General features: G+C 41.3%; 1 protein-coding gene across 6 annotated transcripts in view; it reads left to right on the top strand.

Annotated features, from left to right (window-relative positions):
* The window catches only part of arid3a (AT rich interactive domain 3A (BRIGHT-like)), a 40,051-nt gene that overhangs the window by 12,264 nt on the left and 9,230 nt on the right, over nucleotides 1-18,557 (top strand). For 2 of the 6 annotated variants that reach the window (XM_034531072.1, XM_034531073.1), the window contains exons 2-5: nucleotides 597-1,219; nucleotides 1,327-1,609; nucleotides 16,996-17,068; nucleotides 18,251-18,434. In XM_034531072.1, the coding sequence (XP_034386963.1) occupies nucleotides 879-1,219; nucleotides 1,327-1,609; nucleotides 16,996-17,068; nucleotides 18,251-18,434 (881 nt within the window). In that variant the 5' untranslated portion in view covers nucleotides 597-878. Of the gene's footprint in view, nucleotides 1-497; nucleotides 1,220-1,326; nucleotides 1,610-16,995; nucleotides 17,069-18,250; nucleotides 18,435-18,557 lie in introns of all 6 variants that reach the window. The other 4 variants (XM_034531069.1, XM_034531070.1, XM_034531075.1 and 1 more) reach the window with 3 other exon arrangements.

The following is an 18,557-nucleotide window of genomic DNA, read 5'->3' as shown; positions in this document are numbered from 1 at the left end:
TGCGTGTTTATGCATCACATGGATTTCAGACTGAAAAGAACATTTTGGTTTTTGAAATTGGGTATTTTCTTCTCTGTCCCATTTTTTTAAAGTGGTGATTTAAGTTGACAGGCGGCTCTGTCGTCATCGCAGTACTTTACTGCTCTTCTGCAGTCATAAAGTTTTACAAAACGGCCGTCAGGATATTGATAGTCATGAATCTAAAGGTGATTGCTCAAGTTCTTCCTGCCGTATCATCTTGTAACGTTGTATATCTCTTTATTGAATGGATGTTAGCAAAACCGGAAAATAAAGCCAAAGCAAAATTGCACCATATACTATTGTTTTGGATTTATCAGAAGAGTAGATGTCCACTTTCGGGATTGGCTAATGAATGGAAAGTTAAAAAAATAGACATGTTTGATGATGAACACAAAGCGGTTGCCCTTCAACTGAAGGTGCTAACAGGCAGTGGGGAAGTTGCAGTCTGACACTCTGTTAATCTTTCTCTCCCTCAGGTCTTTGTAGTCTGTCGGCATATTCTTGTCCGCCTACCTTCACTTCCGCTACCTGTGCCTCACTGAATGCTGTTGGCTTTGGCTTCCCCCAAACTGCAGGAAAAACCATTGATACAAGAGAGAGTCCTCGGTCTCCAGAACTGCAGCCAACCTTTCTCAGAGCTCAGACAAACCACCCCCTCTCCTCTTCCAGCTCCTTCCACTTCAAAACCATAACCTTCAAACCTCCAGCCTGCTGCTAGCTGCTTCACCACCAACACGGTTGACAATCGCTCTTCCTGTGCAGAAGGAGTGACCAACGCCTCCGGACTGGTGCTGCTTCAGCGGGGGAGGGAGGGAGGGGAAGGAAGGCAGCTGAATTTCACGCCACTTTCCCCAGAGATGAAGCTGCAGGCTGTCATGGAGAACCTGCACAGGCAGCAGAGGGCCAAACTACTGATGGAGCAGCAGCTACAGCAGCAAGTCGCCGCCCAACACACTCAGGTCCGCACTATTGCTGGAGGCGGGGACGAGCCGATGGGGAGCCCGGTCCCTGAGGCAGAGCAGGCCCAGATGGCAGCACTGGCGGCCATGCGTGCTGCGGCGGCCGGGCTGCAGAGGGTGTCGGACAGCCCCATGTCAGATCGCAGCAGCGGTTGCGAGGATGAAGGTGACGATGATGACAATGAAGACGGGGAGGAGCATTACAAGGATATGATGGGGTCAGATGAGGAGGAGCAAATGTGAGTACTGAATTTCTTTGTCCAATTTGCCCTGAAACATGTAATCTGTGCCAATGGTGGTCTTCCTTGACCTGTTTGAGCAAGTATTCTGTTTTCAATACACACAGCAAACAGAAATGGGACGAGGAAGACTTTGAAGGCGAAATGGAAGAAGATTTCGATGACGACCTGGCGGAGGAGGGTCTGCCAACGGGCCACAGCGCGGTGGCTCCTGGGAAGGGCATCCTCCTACTGCCCCACCGACAACTCCACCCCCAATCCCAGCTGCTGAAAGCCCGTCCAAGTGTCGACCAGGAGCCTCGCTTAGCCACCCTGCCTCCCCACGCAACTCATAGCCATCTGGGCGGGCAGGACCATGGAGACTGGACCTACGAAGAACAGTTCAGACAAGTAAGATGTCTTTGTATTTCTTTATTTACTCTTACTCTTCTGCCTGGTGTGTTCATCTTATTTAAATGTACAGGTAAATTAACATTGCTATTAGAGATTCAGGTATGTCAAAGTCTGCATCTTTGACTCTTTCAGTGATGTTGTCACTGTGAAGAACCATATTAGCTAGAGCCCTAAACAATCCTAAAGTCAGCTGCTGTAGCACACTAAGGATTAACATCAATCTAAAACATTGGTTGTTGACCAATGAGTCACATCTGGCCTTCGCACCTCTCACATCGGGTCACTTTCCAAGCTGAAGAAATCAGCCAGTGTGGGAAATTAACACCAGTCAAATTTTGATGAACGCTACGCTGATGCTTTTAAGTTTGTCTATGCCACCTGACATTCTGGCTCGGTACATCTGTGAAAGGTTCTGGTCTAAAACAATATTCTGGCAGAGTAGCTTCGTGTCTGGTAAGACTTGACGTTTACTAATCACTGTGGCCTGAGAGTGAAATGACTGCTAGCTGAGGCAGAGAAGTTGAGGGCAGTGAGAGGGGAGGGGGAGGGTGCATTTGAATAGATTTACCATGCCGCCGTTTAATGTAAACATGCTAGTGGGCTGGATATTATGAGGGAGGCCCCGGTGGAATAAGACGGGCTGTTTACATGAAGAGATTTAAGTCTGTCAACAAGTTTAGATGGAGTGCTGCTGGTGATTTAATAAAGACTAAGAGAGACAAGGCAACGGAGGAACAAAGTATAATCAGGTCCCTGTTCACCACTGTGTCAAAAATGTGTTTTTCTTTACATTATCTGCCATATTTGCCATCTCATAGTTCATAGTCATCTCATTTCTAAAAAACTATATCGCCACCCACCATTATTACGGTATGAAATAAGTGTTGGATATAGTAATAGTTAGTATTAGTGAAACCCTTTAAATTTTCTCTGAAATCGTTTTTTTGTTTTCCCAAAAATTGGATCTTATTTATTTAGGGAGTGCCGTTAGTGACAGTTTGGGCTCCATCACACTCCATGGTAGCTTTGACAGCTTTACGGAGTAGCAGTGGGGGGCGGGACATAGCGAAGGGTCAATTGTTAGAGTTCAGACATTTTCATTGATGTCTTCAGTATGTTGGAGGGTAAACAACTTAAACCCAACCATATGCTTCATTTTTAAACCTAACCATATATTCTGTAATTTAAGACCTGTTTTTTTGTAATTACACAGCGTATGGGATATAACTCCTCTAAAACCTACACTCTGCTTCTCTAAATAGTCCACCCCTTCCCCCTGTAAAACCATGTGGGAATAACTTGAATTGATACTCTCAACAGTTGGTGGTTTTCATACGTCAGGTAGGAGTATTTTTATCATGACATGTCAGTCAGTCGCTGACGGTTATATAATCAAGTCAGCCAGAATATTGGCTGTTAAGATAGTGTTACCCAATCCAAAGTTGATTGAAAAACGATGTAACGCCCACACACAATGTCAAACTCCTCCTACTAAAGTGGGACAAATGCTGTTATTTAAAACCTGTATTCCGACATATAGGGAACAAAGCAACAACGGTCACATCTGTTTGCGAGAAATCTTGGCTACATGTAGATTATAATGTGGTGAATACAGGATTTTAGTCATGCACGTTATTCACACAGGACTCATTTGCCCCTCGGATGATTACGGTGATTAGTAATAATTGCAGCTTTAGTGATTTATAATGCTCCGTGACTGTGATGTGTAACGCAAAAGTGGTCGACCTGTTATGATGAAGACAGTCTGCCTGATCATTCCAACCCCATGCAAATCAACAGCGATTTCAGCTTTAATCTGCTTCTTCTTTTTTTGTATCTGAAACCACCATTTGTGGTTTCTTCTCGTCAGGTGAAAGAAGACTACATCTACAGACCACAGTTTCTTAATGCATTTTCAGTGGAAACTTAATCAGGAGTTTAAGAAACGTAAAATGTTGGAAAAAAATATTGTAATACTGATGAGTCATAAAAGCCCAAAGCAAAATGTCATAACTTACTTGGGCTGCACGCAAGCAGGTGTGCAGCTGCCTTAAACCTCCCCAAACATTTTTATATGATGCTGCTAACAAGGCTAGGAATACTTCACCATAAATCACTCATCACTCGAACACACACTGTCATAATCATAATTGGAACTTAACCAGTTCTTTGCGATACCTGACGAGCTCTCATAGAAACAGACTTATCCTGTGACTGTTGTTTACAATGTCATTCTACCTTCATTGCTCTTCCACATTAATGTTGTGTATCCAGCAGCTGCATGTTGGGGCAAAGGTGCAATAGAGCCAAACTTTGAACTCATACATGAGCCATTTCATAAAACTCTGACTGAATTCAAATTAAATATTGGACAACTGGATAAGGCCTCAGTGTTTTGAGCATGGGACAATCTGGTTGCAGGTGGGCTTTCTATTTCAGTCATTGTGTATCTCGCTTCTTAAATTCACACAATATATTTTCTTTGTATTTTTGTTCTTAATTCTTAAGTATATTTTAAAGAGCAGACTAGAGATGTATTTGGTTATTCTTAAATGTAGCGTTCCATGCAGTTGCATATGAGCTGGCTCTTTAACCAGTACTGATCCTATTGTTTGCGCTTGTCTACATGACAAAAAAGGCATACATGCAATAAATATTTTTTTCTCTTATATCTCCAAGAATAATGTGAGAAGATCATGATCTCCAGCATTGTGAGCCTCCATAACTTACTCTTAGTTGCTTGTGTTCTGGAGTTAAACTGCGTTTTGGGAGGCACACTGTGTGGGGAGGAAGGGGTTAAGGCTGGACAGTTTATTTTGGGCAGGTGGGTGGCGGCTGTTGGAATGTGCCTGAGGGAGGGTGATAATGTGGCCACTGGGAACCCCAGATCCTCAGCAGAGACCCTACGTGCCTCCTATCAGTTGGCAGCAGTTGGAGCTCGTCCAAACGAAGAACGGTCCTTTTCTCCGTTACGTTTAAAGGCATGTTGTTGTTCAATCACAAGATCACGTCATAACGTGTGTCTGTGTGCATCACCCCTGTAAACTGTAAAGCTCTCCATAAAAAGTGTAGGAAAATAAATGCCGGAAACGTAAGAGAGAAAAATCAACAGACTCCTCACAGGTAACACGTAAATTGGAAACAATTTAACAATTAGTAGAAATACAAAATACAGCAACTGAGTTGTAATCTAACAGGTTTTTAATTATTTTATATATAATAAGGTGAATCTATTTTAAGAAGATCAGTAAAAAAAAAAAAAAAGGTCTGACAAATGACTAAAATAGTTTCAATGTCCTTGAATATCAATGTTGCACACCTCCTAGATCCAAGGTGCCGTGTGGGTGAGGAATCATGCACCCAGACCCCACCTTTAGGTGAGGTTTCCCCTCAAGCTGTTTGTGGCTAAAATATATCAGCCAAGGCCCGACCTGCATTCCTGGTGGATCAGCCAGCTACCTTCCTCTCTCCCCACTCTCAGCTGAAAGGTCAGACTAAATCAAGCCAGCAGTGTCATATCTGGCTGTGGCAAGGTGCAGAGGTATTGATTAAAGGACACGGATTCATGCCGATATCAGATTATGCCAGCATCGTTGGATTATTTTGTAATTGAAACTAATTTGTGCTGCTGGTTAAATGCCATTTCAACCCCTGCAGAGTTATTTCAGTGACGCTACTGTAACCCTTAAGCTCACCCCATACAAACCTGTTCTCACTTCCAACTCTTCAAATACCGACGCTTGGTCAGTGGCCGTCTGCGTCAGATACCGATGCTTTAACGTCTTTATGAGACCTCCGATGTAAACCCAACCGCATCAATGTTAGACATCAGAGCAACTGAAGTAGTATAAAGGGGTGAGAGTCCGCTTTGTGGGAGGAGAGGTTGACCGGGTCAAACCAACATGGGACTTTCACCCAGGAACCCTATGTTTGTGTCCCATGTGTAACCAAGACAACAAACATATTTTGGTTTTATCCCATTTCCTAAGCCCAACCAAGTAGTTGTGTTGCTTAAATAAACCTAAAAACTAAGTAAACCTATGATCAAAGTTGATTTTGAAAAGACACAATTCATGTATCAAGTAGAAACTGATCCCGTCTGAAAAGCTAGAGCGTCATAGTTTGAAGCTTCAGGCCACTGTGCCCATGCATTATTATTTTAGAGTTGGAAGTAAGAATGTGTTGCCCATACATCTCTAACTTTAGATATCCAAATTAACATCACTATTTTTAGTTTTCTAAGTAACGTTTAATGTTAAATAGATTTAGTGCTGATATAAGTATAACATTTTGGTTTTAAAAACAATACTCTCCTGGTTTTCAAGTTATGTGACATGACAGAGAGCCCTTTTTAGCTCTGCTGAAAAATAAACACAGACCAGAAGGTAGACTGGATATAATTGCTCAAGAGTTTCCACAGTGTGTCACACAATATACACATCCAATATTTATGTTTAACAAATTATTTCAACCCACTGACACTCAGTCAAGGATCAGTTCACACAAATTATAAAGATGAATCCCATTTGACTTCCATCGTATTGGGGCAGCAGAAACGAGACTCATACAAATTCTGGCTTTAAATACACAATGTAATTGAGCACTATTAAGCAGCATTATAATATGTATTGTCTTCATCTTGATAAGAACTAAACATTTTACCTTAGCTATGTTAGTTACGTGAGCTACATTAGCTACGCCACCCACGACTTGTCCTGCTAATTGTTAACTTATACATTTCTTGCTGAACGTGTCGTCTAGCTGCCGGACTCCCAACAATATAAATGTGAAAGATGAAGGAATGAGGAAAGTCATGATACATTCTTTTAAAAATAAATATCTTCCCTATTTTCTCTGTTCTTCGGCTCCTGAGCATCCCCACAACATATATTTGTGGATGTGCAATTGCAATCGTTTTTTATTAATGTGTAGTGAATGCTATGATATACATTCATATAACTTCACAACTCGCCTGCCCCCTTTTATAAACAATATCGTCCTCAGGCCAGAATTTGTCCAAAGGCCATGCAGAGCCTTTGAAGTCTCCTCTCTGTATCTCTGTCTGCTTTAAACACCAGCAGCTGGGCAGATGGAGCCCAGATGGACAGTAAAGTAGGGGTGTCTTTAAATATTCATGGAACTCACCATGATCAGGCTGAATGGACGGGAGTTGGCATTAAACATTAAATTGCTCTCACACACACACACACACACTCATTGGGAGTAGGGGGAAGGGGCTGTTAGTGACAACAGGAAGTGTAGCTTGAATGAGAGCCAATTGGGAGCGACACTTATTGGGATTACCCGTCAGGTTTCTGCTGATACAGCTGTCTGATAAGTGCTCTTCAGGTTTATATTCCTCTGTAGTTTCGTCCAGGCCTTTTGATCTGCCTAAGGATTGTATATAAAGGACAGACCATGCTGTTGTTTTTACATGTGCATTTTCACAGCTGTAGATTTGTCCATTAAAAAATAAGCCAATGGAAGGGCAAACACAAATCTACTGAGAGCTGCTTTGACTTTGAACTTTCCTAATGTCCCTTGTGTTGACACGTGGACAAAATGAACAAATAGTTTTCCGTTTATTTGACATTTTGTTGTCCTCCATTCTCAAACCCACTGGCCTTTTTGCTGTTGATAAATAACTAAAGTCAAACTATGTTTAGGAATTGTAAGGCTATGTCTTGGTAATTACTCAAGCAACATGTTACACAATGTTTTTCTCCAATGCATTAACTTAGCTGCAATCCATTATTTCAGAGTACATCTCAGCTCCAGAGCAACAAACAATGTGTTTATCTGCAACCGGTTCTCTGAACTGGAGTCTCCAGGGGTTTAATTTATCACCACAGGGGAGTGTTCATTTCATTAATTATGTCGGGCCTGGATACATCTCTGTGTGCAGTGATCCTGTGTTTAACAAAAAGAAAACAAAGTTAATGGGCTTTGTTCATGTCACGAAAACAAAAGGCTAAAAACAAAGGCAGCATGAGAAGACTCCTGAAAGTCTTCCAGTTAAGTGGAGGACGAACAGCACAGGAGGGGAAGGAGGTGTGACTGAGGGAGCAGGAAAAGAAAGTTGGTTGCATTGGGCTCTGAACTGCTGCCAAGTCGAGTGTGTAGTACATGCTTGTTTTGACTGTGAAGTCTTGCAGAGCATTATGATCGTGTCCAACGAGCAGCACATAGCTGATGTCAGAAACTTTACAGCCATGGGGATTGTTGGAATTGGCAAGCACTTAATACGGAGGAGAAGAGGGGGTTTGAAGCAAGAATGTAAACAAAGATTGCGTAAAGACTGAAGCTAGCTCCTTCATGCTCGCCTTTTCTTTGGCTGTCATGTTGTATAGATCTTATAGTTTAGCACGCTCCTGGATTACTCATCTGGTCTTCCCTCAAGCTTCCTCCTTACCTTAACGTGTTCATATGGAATAAGGAATTTATTATGAGGCTGGGAGACTCGCACAAATCCTACATTGGCTTTGCGTGTGTCTGTGTGTCTGTGTGTCTGAGAATGTTGTCTTGAGCTTTTGCTCCTTTCCCACTATCGTTCCTGCATAATTAACTCTGTACTGTAGCTTTGTATTTTATTATAAGCTCAGAAAAAAGATCTGCACTGAATGGTTGCAGTTGTCAATAAGCAAAATCCTTGAGTGACATCTTTTCATACAACGACCCAGTGGAAGGCATTCATATGAACAAAAGCAGTGCATGTGTGCTGTTGCCGTTTAGATACTTTTGAAAAGGTAGCGTGTTGCTAAAAGCTTTCATTCCTGAAATAATCAATTCATAAATAGGTCAAACACACAGAAAGATACTTTGCTGCATGTTTTCAAGGTCTGTGCAATCAATAACGTGATGCAGAGCAGGGCACATTGTCTCACTTTTCTCTTTCTGCTTTGATCCATAATCACATTTGACCCCTGTGACAACACTAGCTGTCCTGTCTTGTCTGTATTTGATAATAGCTGAAATTCTTTCGTGGATTGGTTCTGTTCACACGACAGATACAAATAGTGATTCTTTACCTCCATGTCACACCGACATGAACTGATGGTGAGACCTTTTTTACTGCGTATAGTTTGACATGTCATAGCAAGCTTGCTGACTCTTTGACAATACTTTATCATAGATTCACTTGCGAGTCAAAATGTATACTATAAAAAGATGTCTTAAAAAGACAGATGCACAGAGACAACTTTGTCAGATAAATTTCAATTAGCTAATTTGATCTTTTAAAACTGTTCTCTTGCTTATTTAAAGATAACACAATGAGTTTTAGGCATTTCTTATTGCGCCATTTTATTAGCACTGTATCTCTTGAACATGCACAATGACGCACATGCATGCGTTTGATATGACACACAGTCCTGTTCCGGCTGATTGTTTCACAATATTTCAGTGATTGACAGTTGGTGGCAAGAAATGTAGTCATGCACCAACAAAGGCAAAAGAAAAGATTGAGACAGCAGAAGGTCTGTGTGTGTGTATACATGACAAGCCTGAGGTAAAACTGCAGCCCATCCACCTATTGATTTGGGCGGGCTTTGTCACGTGGCCACGTTATCTCAGTCTCTGGTGAGCCACGTGGGCAGATATCTCCCTTCCGTGGGGCTGGGTGTGCCAGATATGTTTTTAAGGCCTCCGTCAACCATTAAACTCCTTGTCCTGCTCATCCATCACTTTGATGGACGGTGCAAGCCCCCGACCATGTGTCTGCACAGCAAGGTGCTCCAGACTGAGGAGCAGCAGTGTCACTCGCACAATGCCCGTTTTTAGCCTTCCTTGGTCAGATTAAGTATCTCTTGCATGTCTTCATCCTGTTTGTTTACAAGCACATGTGACAGACCTCCCTCTGAACCCTCAGCCATCTATATCTCCATCTTTCTGCTTTCAAACACAAACGTTATCACTGCATCTGCTCTGGCGCTGAATAAATACCTTCAGCTTTCACGCTGAAGCACATTAGATTATTATCTAGGTCAGGATTTTAGGGCAGGGTTCGTTTGGAGTTTAGACATCTTATTTAAAGATATTTGTGAGGGACATAACATTACACCAGGAGTACGAAATAACTGACACTGAGTGTGGTATCAGTTATTTGCTTTCTTTCTTTCAACACGCTGATTTATAATCTTAAATTGCTGTTACACCCACTTCCCCTCGTTCGGTCTGCTCAGCTTTGCCCTGCCCAGTTTGGGCATCCATCATCGCGATACTACTCATTAGCATTGCGGTTGCAACAGATTGCTCACAGCTACATACATCAAACTCTCAAGAGCCCTGGGAAAGCTGGCTGCCATTTCTGATGCTTATCCAAATCTACAAGCCAAGGCAGCTGACGGTAGCAGGCAGGAATGGAGGGCAGCATGTTAGCGTGGGATAGTGCTCATTCTGGTTTCATGTCCTGTCATCGTCCACTGGTTTTCACCTTTTTCTCATGTCAGCAAGGGATACTGTATATCCAATTATATCGGACCGAAGCCAATGTAAAAAAGTCCTTTGGTAAAGCCCTGCAGAGGCCTCACTCACAACCTTTCACACCATAAAGAAACCACGTACTCGAAGGTCATTGAATTTCTGGCACATCATTGAATTTCCAGAAGAGTATTCTGGTAACAGGAAAATCGTGGTGTCTGGAAATAGAAGGGAAATATGTTTTTTTAATGGATCAGCATTTTATTTATTCAGCAGCTATGCCACTATCAGTCTCACTGTCTTTCTACCTCGCTTATCGCTTTCTTTCATGTTTAGGGTAAATGTGACTGTAGCAGATAAGGTGAAGTCAAATATAGTCAGTCACATCGTTGTTGTTTGTCTCAGCAGGCTGTTGGCTCCTCATCCTCAGTCGATAGAGTGGATTTTACGAGGTCATCTGGTCAATTAGGATTATGATGTGTTTGATCCTGCCTTGATCAATAAAACACTGTTGTTTGCCCCTGCAATCAAACAGCTCTATTGTTGCTGTTAATTGTGTGCATATGGGGGATGAGTTTGTCAGTTTAGGGAGACAGTCATTGTAGTTCCTGCCACATTGCTGTCAGCTCAGCTGACTGACTGGATTAAGTTATTTTCCGGATGAAAATTGGAAGCACATGGTACATATGTTTTTTGTTTTTGTTTTTTTTAACCCTTTGTAAGGAAAATATTAACTTTTTACGTCTGTTAGTTATTTTGTGATGAAGTGTTTATTGTTTTTGCCATGTGTCTGTTTAAGTTTTTTTTATTTTGTATTATTTCATTGATTGATTTCAATCAAGTCAGAGGCTGCCTCGGTCCTTCAGTATGACTGTAGAAGGTCACTCAGACCTGCTGTACAGCTTTTGATTTAATTTTTTAAAAAATGTTTGTGTCATTTGGGAGTTCTCCAGTATCATGCTCATCATAACCTTTTAAATCAGTTATATTCAATAATATAAACAATATTGCAGCTCTCTGATTCTTTTCTGTGCTGCAGTAACCATGTTTGTTTTGTAAATTGGGTGTTACTTTGTCTCTTGACTTTGACCTGCATCTATTGATGGAAAAAAGAAATGTGACTGCAGTGGAGAGATTCATCAGAACCTGTCAGTGTTAACTCACTGCTCGAGTATTGCCTTCATTGTAGTACAATTTAACTGTGGGCTGACCCCACAGAATAAATGTATTTATTAGGTGAATCCAAAAGCTGATGAACCTCTTTCACAAACCAGAATTGTAGCTTTGACTTCATCTGGTATCCAAGTTTGTTCACCTACAATATCCAACTCCTAGACATAAGATTTAGTTTTACAAAGGTGCAGGATTGTACTGTGGGATTTAAATGAATGCTACAACTCTATATGTTCTTTGTGGGTGTTCGAAGGTCATTTTTATTTTTTTTATTTAACCAGGTGAATCCCGTTGAGATTAAAAATCTCTTTTTCTAGGGAGACCTGGCCAAGACAGGCAGCAACATAAGAAACACATAGTTACAAACGAAAAAACACAGAACAAGACAACTTAAAAGAAACTAAAAGTTAAGAGACAAGTGACATAACCGAGTTAATTTAAGAAACATTTACATTTTTGGGAAGCTGCCTCCATTTCTTTCATTTTATATTTAAAACCAGTGGAATCAGTTCTTTGAGTTTTAAATTATTCTGCAACATATTCCATGATGAGGGTGAAGAGTACACAAAAGCCTTTTTCCCCATTTCCGTTCTGGTATTTGGGATGGTGAGCATCAGGAAGTCTTGAGAACGCAAAGAGTATTGTCCGACACTTTTCTGCATGATGAAGACACACAGGTAGTTTGGGAGTAGACCAAGGATTGCCTTATAAATGAAGGTATACCAATGACAGCGCCTACGGGTGGCCAAAGCAACAATAACTCACAGTGGTGAGTCAGAGCTTTACAGTTTGTAATGAACCGCAGTGAAGCATGGTAAGCTATAGTCCACCATACGAAGACAGTTAGCATAGGCATGCATGTAAAGCCATGCCAATACTGGTGGTTGTGTTTGCTTTGGTGCATTAATGACACTCATAAAAGGGCTTTGGCCTGGAACAATGCTGTGTTTGAATATGGCTGATCATGTGTTCATGAGCTGTATCAAGACCCCCCACCCCCGTCCAATCCCTCACCCTGCTAGCCATACATTCCCTTCCCCCTCTTTATGATTACAAATTGGCTCTTTGATCTGTGAGACTCCACCACTTATCATTTCATCATTGTCTCTTTTTTTAAGAGGTAACTTAAACTCTACATGTTTAACACAAAGGAACCTTGCATAAATCAGACAGTTGCTCACAATTAAAATCAGGTAAGACGACATGTAGAAAATATGTTCATACTAATCTCATTCATGAGAAGAAACAACTCGAGGTTAATAAAGTTGTGAAACTGGTCCTGCAGCTTTGGGTGAAAGGGGATTTAGTCTCAGTGTAAACCTGATTTCTTCTGAAAAATACAAAGACTTCATTAAATAATACAAATAGTAGGCAACAGATTAACCACAGCTCAAGGTTATCTCTCCTTAACCCTAAAAGGCTGTCTATGAAAGTGTTATAATCACATTCAAGGACTCTTTTTTGTGCTTGTTCTGTAACTAATCAGTTTAAAAAAAAGATGTTGAACAACTACAAGTATCAAAAAGAAGGAATCTTTATCTGGCTTCTGCACTGGCAACCACTGTATTCAATTGACTTAAAGGAATAAATATATCAAGCTGATATATTATTGCAACTTGGAATTAGTCAGTATAAACAGTGCAGTTTGCAGGTTTATGGTTTGCTCCTATTTATATTTATGTGGGTGTCAGAATATTAGAAACCGCTCTTAACTCTCCTCTTGATCAAACATAGAAATCTTCCACCACACTATGACCTCAATGCTAAACATATTTTTTTGAAAACATTATCGACATCATGAAAATAAACTTTATGTGAGAACAGTTGTATTGATTCTGTACAGGTCTACCTAATGAAGTGTAATGTCATGTTTTGTATTTGCATCAGCGTGCTGTAGCTTTTTCAAGAAGCCAGTTGCACCTAAAGAATGACATTCAAGGCAACACGATTTTGGTCAAACATTTAAAAGAATAAACTAATGTGAAGACTAATCCTAAAAGTGTGAGGGTGATTGTTGCACATAAAGAAAAAGTTCCAATCATAATTTTTTTCTTTTTAAACGTTGACCCAGAGTGTGTGTGTGTGTGTCAGTGTGTATGTCAGCTTCCCCTCAAGGTGATTGGCACGTGTAAAGGAGCATGCAGACGATACCCCGACTCCTCTCAGTTTTGGTTTTCAGTTGCAAAGCCTCGATGTGCTATGTGACACTTTGCCCCTGGCTCACTAACTTCTATTTGCATTAATGGTGACGGGAGCCTCCTCCCCTCCCCCCGTTGCTTGATGGCAACAGGCTGCTTTTTGGTTACTGATTATTTGCAGTATAAAACCAGTTTGTTTACTGGCCTGTTTATAATTTAGCTCCAGACGAGCTGTCACTGACCTTAATGCATGGAAATTATCAAACAGTCCAACACCAAGTACGTGTTTGTGTGGGGCTGTGAAGTCGGACGTCTTGTTACTTTGGCAGCCAACCAGACAGCATTTGCTTCACTTTCCTCTGTCACCAGAACTAATTTTGTCTTAAATGCCAATTCTAAATTAGCTACAACTAAATATCTATCATCTGTAATTGTGGCTTGAGTTTTGAATAGTAGAGTCCTGTAAACCCTGCAGCTTATTAAACAATCAGGAAATGTGAAGTCTTTTTCTGTTGCAGGGAATTCGGTGAAGGGGCGTTTACCGGCTCACAGTTTTACCAGTTAGCCCAGTTTCTCATGGTTTATCTAGTTTATTTGAATAGCATAGCTTTAATCCTGGAGGGGCCCTTGTGCACATATTATATAAGTACACAACACCCACCTTAGTGTGCGTGCGTGCTTGTGTTTGTGTGTGTGTGTGTGTGTGTGTGTGTGTACATATGGGTTGTGTACGTGGAGCTGAAAGAGGGAAAATATAATCCGAATGAGAGGGAAGCTGCGATAAGAGTGAGAAAGACAGAAAGTAACAACAAAAAAGAAAGACAATGAGGAATGTAGAGACAGAAATGAAAATAAAATATGAGGGGTGGCAGTGGTGGTGTCGGTTGAACAGGATCCTGATTGGCTGCTTTCCGTCAACCAGGTGCCTCACTGTGATGTCATCTTTGCAGTCTCCAATAATGTATATCCATAATGTATATCTGGTCCATTACCAGCTGCTGTCCGAGACACAGGTTGACATGTTTTAAACTGAACCTAGCTGATGAAGAGTGATGTGTACATTTGCAGCCACTAGACAAATCCTGTTTAGAGCTTTCTCCTAAAGATGGTTTTCCTTCTGTGTTTATGTGAAAATCGAAATACATTCACGATTTAGATAGAAGTGTAAACAGCACTTAAAGAAGCTAATTAGAAAATGGCATTCAAAAGTATAATTTCCTATTTGATTAAAGAGTATTGCAGTTAATGTTTAGACATTATCTAGATCATTCTAGTACTATCCCAGTTATTTGATTGTCTGAGGCTGTGTTGACTAAAATCACATTGCTGACAGAAAAAGAAATCTCCCATATGCTAATGTGAGATTTATTTAAGAAGGAAGGGCATAGCTGTATCCCCAATACTGTCATTTATCCCAGTTTTTGCAGGACAACCCTCCAAAATAAAATGTTAGAAACACAGCGGAAGACAGAATGACCGGGAGATGTTAGATTATAGTCACATCAATAAAAAGCAGGATATCGTGTCTATGTTCATGTGAATAGCAAATACTGAATGAGAAACTGGATATGCATTAGTAAGAGGGATCCTGTAAGCGTGTTTACACAGTTCACACTTCACTGTAGACTCTGAAGTGTGACAGCCCCTTCAGTTGGCAGGGAAACAGTGAAACTAATCAACACACTGCCATGTCAACACTGTTACGCTGCTGTTACACGTCCTCAAATTGCTGCGGAAGACCATGACAATTTCCAGCTCTGATAGTTAATTCAGTGTAGTGTTGCTCACACTGACTGCTGGTGTCCTTGTAGAAATAAATGGTTGAACTGCGTCTTGAAACTTGCTCATGCCATTTAACCCTGCACATCAGGAGCGACAGGGATCTGAACATTATTCCTCTTGTTTCTATGTGACAGTGCTCCCACCACACACGCCACCAGGGAAATATTTGTTTGTGTGATCAGGACAGAGAGAGGAGGGGGATGGGGGGGTGGAGAGCAAATAAAGCAACATGGGGGGGATGGGATTTTAGGGAGTAATTTCCAAGATTTATGGTGCGGCACTTCACAAAATGCATGCATCCTGTAATTACAGCCCCCCCCCCCCCCCCCTTTACCAGCAGGCCTGTGCATTAGACGGCATCCCCCACCTCAACCCTCCTCATTCCGCACTCCTCTGTTCCCCCCCTACCCTCAAGACTATAAGATCTCATGGCAACTTGGTGTCACTAATGAGGGCTGAATGCCACAATGAGGGGCAGTCTGTTAGTGGTAAGAGGCCACTACTGTCACTAATCATACCAGACTTCAGCTTGACGAGCCTTTCCTTTTCATTTCCTCTGGCCGGGTGATTTAAAGCAAATGCAGAAACATTTTAGTGACTGACTGCAGATTGTTGTTTTACTTGCCCTCACTTGACGATGTGGTGGCAGAGTAGATTTAGCAAGTAAATTTGAATTCATTTTAAGTGAGCATGCATTCTTCTATCGGACTCCTTGTTTGAGTTTTAGCGCACACAGACTTGTTCAATGGGGATTTTTATCAGTGATTCAGCCAATGCATGTGACAGGAAATTCCTAAAATTGTAATAGAGCTGCAACAATAAGCCAATCAATCAATTCGCTGATATTTTATTATTTTAGATTTTATTTTATGCATAAATGTTGAGCTCCACATTTAAATAGTTTTTTAGTTTTGTTCAATTACACAGGACTCTTGTTTGGTCTATAAAGTGGAAGCTTTTTTTAATTGCTTCTTTTGTCCAACCAACAACTAAGACAACATTTTCTATCAAATCTTCACAATGTTGAGAAGGTGGGACCAGAACATATTTGGCCATAATCAATTATAGAAACAGTTGCTGATTAGTTTCCTGTTTCTTCAGCTTCAGTGCGTGATGGTTATTGGTGTACCTTTCCTGCTTAATGATTTCCTGTGATATGTAATGTTCTTCACTTGAGTATACAACATGAGGGTTAGATGTGACTTTGCCTGCTTGCTGTTGTGTATGTGTAGTAATAATGTGGTGCCTGTGTTTCATAACTTCACATTGTCAATAACAGATTGTGAAACTCAATGATCTCACATAGATACGTATGTGTGATATGTAGATACTGAAGCTACTCCTCTGCTTACCACCTAGGATAGAGCAACTGTTAGCATTAAGTGGGTGACACATAAATAGAAAGGCATCCCGCAAGACGTTTCACTATCACAGTGGCAAACTGGTCCGGGGAAACCACCAGAGGCTTCAATGGCCTCACTGTAGTCCCCCGAGTTGGCGCCCCATTTTAACTGCTAACTTTCACCGAACGCTTCCAGAGCCCGGGGCCCCGCTAGCAGCTGGACCCACATCAGGTTCTCATCAAGCCAGACTGGACCACAGCATTTCTTTAAGTTTCTCTCTCTGTCATCTTGTTTTATGATCAGAGGGAAACTGATTGGTTTCTCATAACAGCTCTTTAAGGATGAATGTCCTTCAAAAGTGACGCGATTGTGAGCTATTCAATGCCCCATGACTTATTCAGATTGATTATGTGACACCCTGGTATTCCTCTGCTTTGGTTTTCTAATGTCAGATCTCAAACCTTTGTTGCATTTTATAGAAAACCATATTTTTTTGCTTCATCTGTCTTCCTCCTCTTCCTCTCCACAGTTGTATGAACTGGATAGGGACCCAAAGAGAAAGGAGTTTCTGGATGACCTCTTCAGCTTCATGCAAAAAAGAGGTATGTAACTGTGTGCGTGTGTGTGTGTGTGTTTTAACTCATTAGAGCCCACCTACATGCATTTAGTGTCCTTATCTTGCCATGTTATATCTCCATGCTTTATCTACAGTCAGTGTCATACATAGACTCTTTAGTTGGAGAGATGACCCCCCCTCTCCCCGCCTCATTCTGACATATGACACAGCACTGTCTGCTCATCTTTCACACACATGGGTGGGGTCTTTATTCATTTTCGGAGAATATTGCTTTATGGTTGCGCAGGCACTCGTCGTTCCCAGGCTATAACTAGAACAGTGTATTGATGCCTATGAATAGATTGATTTACCTTTCCATCTGCTGCCCCCCCCTCCCCCACCCACACACACACACACACACACACACACACACTGACTCAAACACCATGTAGGATCTGCACACTGGTAAACTAAACAAAAACTAAAACTATCTCAGTTTTTGTCATGTGAACAAACTCATTGTCATATTTCGGAAACTGATTGTGTAGATTTGTATTTGTATGTCCGGGAGGCAAAATGCCTAACGGCTCATTTCAGATCTTCCTTCTCTCATGAATACCAAGCAGCCTTGTTAATTTGACAAGTTGAATTCATGGATGAAATAATCAGAACAGCTGGCAACGGTTGTCATGAGACATCAGATGTGCTCACAACTGAAAGAGCCACCAGCTATAGGCTAAGCATCAGAGAGCGCCATCTGCAGGTCGTACCGATAGCTGAGGCATCACTCCTTAATATTAAAATCTGGGGTTGATCATATTTCATGTCCAACATGGGCCTTAAGATTGTGTTTGTCTTCAGTCTGTGTTTAAATGATTATTTCTTGCTGTGAAAGGGACATTTGTCAAAGATGAATAGTATTGGAGATATTGATAAGGTCTTTTCCCAAGGCATTTATTTTTGTCTCATACTTGGTTTGACAAAAAAACAGTTTTGTCAGGTTGAGTAACGTGTTTTAAATGTTTTTGTCTACTAAAAATCAAATGCTGAAAAAAAGACACCATACTTCATTCCCCAAACATGTTCAGTTTTTAAAAAATGGTTAAAGCTCTTTTTAAACCCGTCAAACCCCAAAAGATATACCCAGCAATAATTCTGTCAACATGAAAAAAGGTTTCCATCTATTGCAGTGTGTTGTTTAATATTTATTCTGTGTGTGATATTACAGGAACCCCAGTGAATCGTATTCCCATCATGGCCAAGCAAGTCCTGGATCTGTACATGCTCTACAGGCTGGTGACAGAGAAGGGCGGCCTGGTGGAGGTCATCAACAAGAAACTGTGGCGGGAGATCACCAAGGGACTCAACCTGCCTACCTCAATCACCAGTGCAGCCTTCACCCTCCGCACACAGTCAGTACACACACACACACACACACACACACAGTGGGATCACACCTCCAGTTGTTTTTCTCTGTCTGTGAATCAATCTCACAAGCAGCCATTTTATTGGGCGTTTTTTTTTTTTTATTTTTT

Source organism: Cyclopterus lumpus, chromosome 4 (assembly GCF_009769545.1).
Source record: "Cyclopterus lumpus isolate fCycLum1 chromosome 4, fCycLum1.pri, whole genome shotgun sequence".
In the NCBI taxonomy this organism is placed as follows: Eukaryota; Metazoa; Chordata; class Actinopteri; order Perciformes; family Cyclopteridae; genus Cyclopterus; species Cyclopterus lumpus.
The sequence above is the reverse complement of the archived record's forward strand: the minus strand, read 5'-3'. Positions and strand labels throughout refer to the sequence as shown.